Source organism: Bombus bifarius, unplaced genomic scaffold (genome assembly GCF_011952205.1).
Source record: "Bombus bifarius isolate JDL3187 unplaced genomic scaffold, Bbif_JDL3187 scf7180000007966, whole genome shotgun sequence".
In the NCBI taxonomy this organism is placed as follows: domain Eukaryota; kingdom Metazoa; phylum Arthropoda; class Insecta; order Hymenoptera; family Apidae; genus Bombus; species Bombus bifarius.
Window position 1 is genome coordinate 6,837,047 of NW_022884352.1, and position 10,537 is coordinate 6,847,583.

At 34.1% G+C, this 10,537-nt stretch overlaps 1 protein-coding gene across 1 annotated transcript; it reads right to left on the bottom strand.

The window, feature by feature from the left end:
• Positions 1-414: 414 nt before the first annotated feature.
• Positions 415-4,579, bottom strand: LOC117206003 (probable chitinase 2). Its single transcript, XM_033444925.1, has 9 exons — positions 4,402-4,579; positions 2,551-2,748; positions 2,306-2,465; positions 2,137-2,233; positions 1,847-2,053; positions 1,573-1,770; positions 1,363-1,491; positions 1,114-1,278; positions 415-724 (listed from the first exon to the last, which is right to left on the bottom strand). Exons 1-8 carry the CDS (start codon positions 4,463-4,465, stop codon positions 1,114-1,116), a joined length of 1,218 nt encoding a protein of 405 aa, XP_033300816.1. The 5' UTR covers positions 4,466-4,579; the 3' UTR covers positions 415-724.
• Positions 4,580-10,537: the final 5,958 nt, after the last annotated feature.

Sequence of the window (10,537 nt, forward strand, 5' to 3'; positions counted from 1 at the left end):
GATATCCGGGTACTGATAGAATATAACACGTTCCTGAGCCTGGATACGTAACAAGCGCGCGGTATCGTATTTTGAGTAAAATATTATGCAGAAAGATTTTAAAAGTTATCATTGTCTTTTTGAAGTGTAAAAGATAGTAGTTAAGTGCAGAAGTGTTACGATAAACAATTATATTATTAGACATATTCATATTACAATTGTAAGATATCATCGCCTGTATATTATGCATAATTTCATAGTAAAATTAATATGTAATAAAATGTAGCAGAATAGCTAGGAAGGATGCATTTGAGTGTTATTTATAATTAATAGTTAGTAGCATTTAATCAAGATCTTAGTATTTCATTGGATATTTACATTCTTTGTAAATATCATGTACTTGTACATTTCATATTTATTTTCTATATTACATTCTTTAACTGTTAGCTATTCTACAATTCTCTTGACACTGTATGAAACAGTGTCTCGCATAGATCCATATGATTAGTTTAAAATTTTATTTTAAGACTAGTTTCCCGCGTCGATTTTCCTTAAATCTTCTTTTATTGTGTGTTTTGTATAACGATCTAAAAATTGAATATTTTCCAAACACATATTAAGAGGACGATTTGTTTATTTATTAATGTTTCAAATACAGTTTAAATGCTTGTTCATAAGAGTAAGATAGATGGTGTCGTGGATCCTTCCATTCTCCTCCATTTGCAGTACCTTTACATGATGAAACCTGGGCAATCGTATTATTTGATATACAATTACTAATATATAATTATAAAACAAGCTTGTTGGTTGCGATCGCGATTGTAGTTTTGGTCACCGTAGACGCAAAGTCCCATTTATTGTCACGTCAAATCCGCCATTAGTCAATATTTCCATTACGGATAATGACAGCTTTAGAAGAACATTTTCGAATGAATAAAGAGAGAAAAATCAGTCCATCAATCTTATCTTTATAAAATTTTTAATACTGTCTCTTCATTACTAACTCGTCATTACCAAACCGTTTCAGATATAATATGCAAAAGATATGAATATTATTAAAATAAGATTATGAGGAGATTATGTGATGGAAAATGAGTTATTGTCTTCTTTACTATTATCTTTATCACTAATTACCTAATTTTTTTCAGATAGAACCACGTTAATCGATCTTAGTAAAGGATATCTGCCACTTGTTGGATCTAGAGAGTCTTGCAAAGATGCGCATTTTCCACTGAAGTCATCGGTATCGATGCTCCAGACCATTACACCAGCCAAATTTAAGTTCATCGCATATTCGATCTAAAAATTTTGGAAAAACATTATAGAGGTAACGCATGTAGTACTATCATTTATTATCATCATTTGTAATGGATATTAATCAACCTTTTCTTTTAAACTCTTGGGATTATCATATGCTATAACGAATTCCTCGTCAACGATGTAAGGTGTAGCGCTACTATTATCCCAGCCACGTACCCAAGAACTTCCATAATCCACTAATTCTTCACAAATCTGGAATTATACATGTTCCAATTATTTTATAAAAAAGGAATAGATAATGTATCCAATTAGTTTAACAAAAGTAAAACTTACTTCATTGTATCCCATAAAACCATCTTGGAGAGTGTAAGGCCCCTGAAACCCGTTTCCGACGATCGTTCGATTCATTGGACTTTCTTCAGGAGAATTTAATGTGTTCATCAATACAAAAGTTCTGCCATACGAAGGCAAGCCTAATACTAGTTTATTTGCTGCTGCACCTCTACTTAAGTAATAATTGAGTGTATCCACCTAAACAAAAATTTCATTCTATATGTATTTCATCAACGGTACTCGATACTCATTGTAGTCTATCCAAATGCATTACCACATCCAGATTATCTCCAGCTCTTAATGGTGAATTCGGCAGCACTTTTCTATCCCATGATCCATGATAATCGTAGGCCATTACATGCATATAGTCGAGATATTTAGAAAGTTCGGGAATATCGTATCCAGCATCGATGATGTTTGGACCAACACCTAAAGCTGCTGTTAATAGATAGTTCGACTCTTGGAATGCTTCTTTCAATTCCTATTAGAACAAAGAATACGATTAATTTCTGGCTCAGGCAAAACTATAGTTTCGATAAAATTACTTTGCGCTACGTTATTTACCTTCAGAAGCCTGACAAAATTTAATTTGTCTAGTACACTACCACCGCGTGATCCAGGATACTCCCAACTTATGTCCAAACCAGTAAAATTGTATGCCCTGTAAATTAAAGATTATCGTACAAATCTGCAATGTATAAATATTAAACTGTCTTAATGTTTGATTCCTTACTTAAGGAAGTCTACTACACTCTTAACGAACGCAGATCTTCGTACAGGCAATGAAACAAGATCAGAGTATTTTGTACTACCCTCGTTATATCCTCCAATTGATAGTAGAATGTTTAAATGTGGATACTGTTCACGAAGTGCGGTCATTTTTTTGTAATGCTCTGGAATATTACATAGAACGAAAATGTCATTTATATATGTAGGTAAACCTTTAATCGTGTCGAGTAATTTGCAATATGTATTTACCTTTGGTAACATCTAAGTAAGGATCGAGGCTCTTAATGGCCCATGTCGTGCTGTCCAGCCCGGCGAATGTATATATAAGGTGTGTGCAAAGTTGTGGTTCAATATCAGGAATATCAAACTTTCCATTACTACGTCTGTAAATGGCCCAGGAGGCGACATAACAAGTTACTACCTTATTATGCTTAGGTCCTGATTGAGCTTGATAGAAAAAGAAACATAGCTTTAATATAAAGTTTATTTCAACTTTTTTTCGCAAAACATTTATTCCTATGTATATATGTATAATAGATTATCTTTCGAACGATGTTCGGAACTTGTTATTTACTTTTCATTGATAGAATACGGTTATTATTTATCTAATGTAAATATATATGAAAAACATTAAATCATCGAGGTAACTTTCTAATAAGTCATTAATTATATGGTACTATCTTTGGTTATTTATATGTCTTTGAGCAATGAAGTGAAACAAAGGTTTCATCGAAATGTCAGGTTTCCATTGTATAAGCTATCAAACAAAGTGTCAAACTTATTCTCAATTTCCCTTCTTGTTGCATAGTGTATCATCATATAATAGGAACGTAATCTACATCCGGATCATATATAAAATCTTGAATCTCTATATTAGTATAATCTCTGTTAAAGATTTTATATAAGATCCATTTATAGAGATTATATATAGACATTCTTTATACATAAAGATTTTATACATATCCATATAAATCTATATATGTATATAATCGAATAAAATCTAATCTAATCGAATGAAAATAGATATATAATTTTTATATCTATACATACATCTCTGTAGATAGATAATTTGATAAAAATAGTAGCTTCGCTGACAAACTGCTATCTTATTTTATTTTATCAAGCAAATGCAGAATAATAGTTTTAAGATATAAATTATGGTGTTGGCTTTTTTTTATTGAGAAAATGTTATATGAAATACCGCGATACCTTAGCTATCTATCTTTGATATCGTAGAATGAATGGTAGTCGACATTTAATGCCCCGAAAGGCGAATTGCAATTTTCTGACTTGAAATAATAATGCATAACTTCGAAATGAATGTATGAAATATAAAAACTGAAGCGCTATTTTGTAGAGGAAAATCGTTACTTATATATGTTGGATTTTACATCCCGTCAATTTTATCTATGGTTTCTTACAATTTTCCCATCATCCTGCACAACTTTTTCCAGTATATATACAGTGTATATAGCGGGTGGCCGGTTCTAGTTTTCAAGTTATACATAAAAGTATGTTTGACATGATACAATGAACCTGTCGATGTATTACCTCCTCATAAATTTTAATAGAATTCTTTTAAATATTTTTATAGTGGTGTACGAACAATGAAAAAATTAATGAAATAATAATAAAAATTTGGGTAACACCGATAATAGTGTAACTACATCACATACACCATAATTTGGACACACACACGCATACGCAGGCAATGGTCACAATATCTCATTTATAATTTTATATAAAATATAGAAACAAAGTACATATATGATATCAAGCATACTTTTGTGTATAATCCGCAAACTAAAACCGACCACACTATATATGTATAGGAAAAAGATGTTAAGAATGTTGACCTTGACAACATATTTCTAGTTCTAGGTCTAGGAATAACTATTCGGCAACTTCACCGATTATACTTTTGTAATATCATAGGATCTATAGAGTGATGCCTTATTAGAATTTTAGATATCTGAAGGAATATAAATTTGTCATTTTCCCACTATCCTTCTTTGGATATAAATATGTACTCTTTGAAATTTATGTTATGCGTTGTCGTATTAATGCTAAAGAAATTATTTTAATTTAATAGGTACTCACCTAGGATACCATTGCTACTGAGGAGCAATATTGCAAGTAGAGACAGGAACACGCACACCTTCATTATTGAGAACAAATAAATTCGGTTTATACCGAATTATTGTTCTGGTAGATAGCTTTCACTTGACCACAGTGTCCTCGGAGAAAAAAAGCAGTCGCGCGTGCGACTTGCAAAATGGTGCAGGTAGGATGTTTGTGTAGTAAACGTCTAATACGTACCTGTGCGTATTCCATATATATATATATACTAAATTTCCGGATAGATATTAGGATAGATATGAGGATATATATCGGGATAAATATTAAAAAAATAAGAAACAAGCAGATTTAATTGAAAAACAATTTCCGCCAAAGATAGTCATTCCCAGAAGTAAAAGAAACATTGGAAGGCATTTTATACTTTTACAATAATTCAGATATCTAACTTACTTAGATTACAGTACGATAATACTTAGCGATTCGTTTAATTGGTTTCAAACAAAAATGTAATTTCATATTACTAAAACATAAAATGTGCATTTGTTTATCTTTTATATTTTCATTTTTGTAAGTAATGATTTTAACAAAAAGTGTTTCATATGAAAGTTAGATGTTTGGAGCGGGATATAATTTGATTATTTTATTTTTTTGTAGGAGGATGCGTAGAGGATATGAAGCCCAATTTTGTTTTTCTTTCTTTTAGAATATTCTTTATATATCTGGTGACATACCAACTTTTTATCTTGCATATTTAAAGAATTATAGCGGAAAATACCTTACACAAAGACAGCTTCTGCTTTGAATTATTTTATTAGATGTGCAAAGAGTTGTCCAATCGTTTCCAAAAATGTATCTATTCTTATGATAACTTTTTGAACATAGCTGCGTTAAGGAAATAACTCCTTGAACATGTAATAAAATCATTTTCAAAGCAGAATATATTTCTTTTGATAAATCTATGGTGTATATGATCATACATAAATTTAGTATATTTTACAACTCTATTCTACTTTCTAGCATAAGATTATATCAAGGTATTCTTTTAGTTCAATTATTAATTTATTTACTTATATTATTTTATTTAATAATTTTTCGAGGTCGGTATTTCAGAATGTGACACCATTGACTAAGAATAGGATTGCTGTGTACTCGTCTATATTCCTGTACCGAGCCAGTGATTTCTGTTACTTCGAGTTTCTAATTGGAACCGATAGATGGCAGCACACATCTAGAAAGGGATCGTACTACTGTGCGACAAGGACAGATATAGTGGTCGCAGACAAAGGGCGCGACGAATAGAAGTATAGAGTTTAGTTATGATAGCATTTCGAGACACATGAATCGAAGAAATTTTCATTCGTAAAAGATATTAGTTAAGGGGATCTATTTGTGAATTGTTTGTAATTGTATCTGTTGAAATGGACTGACTTTCTTCCTTTCTATTTTATATCATTATATGCAATCATCCAGCTTCCAGTCTTCTTAACCTAGAACACATTAATTTTACTTTGATAAAAAAAAGGACGGTTTCTGTGCACTCAGATTTTCTGTAAATACATAGATATCCATAGACTACAAGTTGTACAGTAAACGTTGTACAAATCCGTAATCTGTAGAATCGCGATTGATTCGCAAACCAATAATAATTATTACTTGTATCGCGTCCATTGAGTAGAAATCTCCTTCGAAATATGGTCAATTCCATTCCAAGGAAATACAAATTCCTTCTTTTCTGGTCTTTCTTATTTGTTCGGTTAACAACGATTCAGTCTCGTAGATCCGAATCAGAAGGAACCTCTTTACGACCACACGAGGTCGAAATTCAAGAATTGTTCGCTGTTCATCGAAAGTGGCATGGCTTAACGAGCGAAAGAAAGAAGAAAAATACGTGTTGCGTGGTAATGACAAATGCTGATTCATCGTAAAGGGCAAATCTCTGGCACTCGTTTTGTTTTATGTTACGTCACGCAGATCCGCCGATTTTACGTAATTTTTTCACGAGCATTCGGACGTGCAGAATAAAAGCTTGCTTCCGGTACCATCGCGCTTAAGACAGACAGCGAAATCATTCTCGCTGTCCACCTGTCCATCAGAATGGGAGAGCTATAAATAACCAAAATAAAGAGACTTAATCGTGCAATACTTTGGTATGGTTGATTCATCTAGAATTGCGAATTTGCTGCAACTATGTGGAATTTGTTTACTGGGAGATGGTACTGTTGGAAATACGCGAAATAATCGCAAGATTTTATAGATATTTATGTATTTATAGGAAATTTAAGAGCGTTCATAAAGATATGAATTTGTATAAAATCCACAGTCTAAAAATGTTCATACAATAAAAATCTCACACTTTGTCTCGGTACTATTTCTCCACAAGTGTATTAGTCCTCTAAAAATCTGCAATCTAATGATTAATAATCATTAATAATGATTAATAATAATAATAATGAATTATAAATTGCGAACATATTCTTCATTTTCATTTTGTTTGTTGAAATAATTTCGCTAATAGTTCAATGACATAGTGCGTTCTTGCAGGGATTCCCCGCCTGCAAGGTCGTCGAAGTTCAGAGAATTGCATTTGCTTCCCGCATCTTGGAATCTGCGCATGGTAATATTCTTAACGGAACACGTGGCTGTTAAAAAAGCAACTCGTGAAGCGTGTCGGAGTCAAGGAACAGCCAAAAACGGCTTGCAAAAGAAGAGGAAAAAACCGAAGCTTTTATCAGCTCCAGATCGGTGTCCATGAACCCTCGAGTGCTGTTTCTTGTGAAAAAGAAACCTGTTGTTCGTGCCTGGATTCTTGGCCCTTTATTCTTCTTCCTTCTTTACTATTTTCTTTTTTTTTTTTTTTAATCTTTTAAGATTGCTCTTGTATCTCACGTACGCCGTTTTCCTTTTGCAGTCTTTATTTACTTTTGAAACTTCCTCGTGTTGCGGTACTCCACTGCGCTCTGTCATCGAAATCAGAAAGTAAGTGCCAGGCTATGGGGATTTCCAAACTCGAATGGGAAATTATGATGCAGTGTGCGTTATTAAATACGAACGTGAACGTCTCAGAAGCCACGTCGATCGGCAACTGAAAATGAAGAAAAACGCTGTTATGAACGCTATTCCTCTAAGTTCGCTCTGTAATTCTACTGTTATTTCCTTGTAACAAGTATATCATCTATCTTTTGAAAATTGAAAACACAAATTGTATTATTTGCGTAAAGGAATTGAGACATTTTCAAAAAGAGTTTCGACCAGTTTGCTTTCTGAATAGTTGATACACGTAACAGCATGGAAATTAAGAAAAAGGATGGGCGACGATCGCGTGTGCCATTTGCATATATTTCCAGAGTAACGATATTACACCGTCTCGTGTTGCAGTTTCGAAAAAAGAATCTTAAAAAGTGATAACTAATTAATTTCTAGATGAAGAAAACACGCATTCGGTTTGTACTAACCAATTTTCCTTTCTTTCAGGGAGACCATGCATCGATTCGAAAGAAGGAAAAATACAAAGTATTCTTTGGAAATTTTTCACTGTGGAAACAATTAAAGAGATTGACTATATGCAGTAAACAATTGAGAAAGAAGAAGATTAGATTGTACCCAGACGAAATTATCAACGACAAAATTTACAATGCAAGGTATTTAAGGTATTTACTTTAGCTATTGCAACTTTAATGTCGAAGCGAGAGCAACGCGAAAGGAATTGCGCAATTGTAAGTGGAGAAGAAATCGTGGCCGGGAAGTCGAGGACGCTATGGAGATCCAATGGAACAGCATTTAGCGGGGACATTACAGCGTGTTTCGTTATTTTTCAAGGAGCCAAAGTCGTCGATCCTCCGCTTCTTTATTTATCTCTCTCTTTCGCTGTTCATGTTTCTCTCATGGAAACGATGCTTGAACCACGTTTTACGTTGGTTAACGACCCTTTCGCGCCAGCGAATAAATTCCAGCTGCCCACGTAGGCTACTATATTTATTGAGTATCTCGAATGAACGGTGAAGCGAGAGGTAAAGCTGCCGAAGATCAAGTTCAAGAGCGACAGATCGATCGTTGGTCTTTTAGAGAATGATAGGAGTTCCTGGAGGCAGGTTTTCTGGGTCAAGGCCTTTGTCAAAAATTTGAATACGCCTAATTTCAGCGTCCTTTATCTTCGATCTATATGCTCCCAACGTGGCTACCTACTGTAGCTCGTAAACGATTTATCGAGTCTTTACCACATCGTTCCTTTCCTCGTCGGACGTGTAATTAGCCGGCGTTTTATTGGATTGTTTTGACGCGATCAAGATGACATAAACAATGTCGAGTGAGCTACCGTCTTGAGCAAACGTCTTGTTGAATTAAGAAATTTCAGAAAAATGCGGAGAAGTTTTTCGGTTGGATCAGAGAGGCCGAATCGTATGGAATTTGTCAGCGTTATGAAGTGTCCTCGAATTTATGAAGAATATCGGATGACACGGGACTTAGTAATGAAATCCGGCACTGTGAGGAAATAACTGGATATAAGACTCGAGCTGAGGAGGACGAAATCAACGGTTAACTGTATCTCCATCGTAAAATTGGCGCCGCGATCCGGACGATTCGAGCTTAAGATTTGGTGAATTTCCTTATTGGTTTGTGGAGGCCTTGTAACTAACAGTAGGGTTGTTTAACATCGTGAAAAGGTGGCCAAACGGGACCTTCGATGAAGTTAAATGTACGGTTTACTTAGATATAGTATAAAGAGGTGATGACGTATTCATCTTCAGGATGTACGCAAGATATTGATTTTACTATTGATTCTACTTTGACTCTAGTTATCACAGGACTAATCATGTTTTCTCGATGGTATTTCACTATGCCTGCAAAAAATTTTTGTACCAAATCTATCTTCACATTGTAAAAAGTTACGTACATTTCGAATTCGCTCTTTTTTCTTATGTAAATAAAAAATAATTCTGCCTTCGGTTCTGCCTTGAAGAAATGAACTGGAACGTTCACGAAACGTCAGAACAACGCGCAGCATATTTAATTCCCTTGTCTTATAAATTCGAGATATGTACATTTTTAAATAACAAAGAAATAGATTTCGTACAAAGATTATTTGTTAACATAATAAAGATCGAAACCTAAAGAACCACAAGTATGTGATCCAAACATCGTGATAGTTTGAAATCTAAAAACGGAAATTAATGACTCTTTCAACAATCCTGTGTTTCAAGTGCCATAGTTATTTTTACAGATATGGAAATTAAATTTCGTTCTGAAGATTTGAAAATGTCACACTCTGATATCGCATAATTGTGAAAACAGAAGCTTCTGTATGTAAATCACGTCGCTTTGAAACAAGTATACCGACGATCCACAAGTATATTTTCAATTTTAACAAGTACGTTGCATTACATTATTTGATAAAATCCGATCATCCAACCAAACACCGTATTAATAATGTTGCAGATAATCAACTGAGTCACGATACGATTAGGTAGCCTCAAGCAATCGAATTAAAAAGGAAGGTGCTATCAGCGAGTTATCGAGTGTCTACGATTAGATTCCACACCTAGCAAGGTGTAAGGTGTCTTTGCATCCTATCGAAAAAATTCAGTCGACCGTTGCAATGCTCGAGGAGCGATATTTCCGAGACAAGAATCCCGTAGTAACGTTACGCGGGCGAGGAAATCGGTACAAGGGAACGTGTAGTCGGATAATTTACACACTTCTGTACATTTCTTTATTGCCTTGCAGTATTACCCCTCTATACCGTTAACAGCACGTTTTTCCACGACAAATCGTGCAACCGTTCGTCATTGCTATTCTCTACGACACCTCTCACAAATAAGAACGTTAACACCGTTTATTTGATCGTAATTCTGTCACTGATTTATTCTACCGCGTTCTTTCAGCTATTTTCCGTAATCTGTATTATACATGTAACATCAGTTGTATCTTTTCAACGTTGAAAGTTATCTCTAGCTTGAACAAAATGCGTAAAAATTGTTATCGGTATGCTATCGGTATGTTAACACATTGTCTACTGTTGTTTACGGGATGCTGTGAAGCAAATTTTACCGCAGTTCCCGCATATTTTGGAGAAATATGTCGGTGGTTACAAAATGTGAAACGTTGAGTCACACATCTCCCGTTGATAATATATCAAATATCTTCTTAAATCATTACAGAT

Bases quoted from the DNA above. Each gene is read 5' to 3' on its own strand.
- LOC117206003 (XM_033444925.1), bottom strand. From the start codon at position 4,465: ATGAAGGTGTGCGTGTTCCTGTCTCTACTTGCAATATTGCTCCTCAGT. The intron at 2,466-2,550 runs GTAAATACATAT...GTAATATTCCAG, and splicing joins TTACTTAGATGTTACCAAAG to AGCATTACAAAAAAATGACC. The intron at 1,492-1,572 runs GTAAGTTTTACT...GTATAATTCCAG, and splicing joins GTTTTATGGGATACAATGAA to ATTTGTGAAGAATTAGTGGA.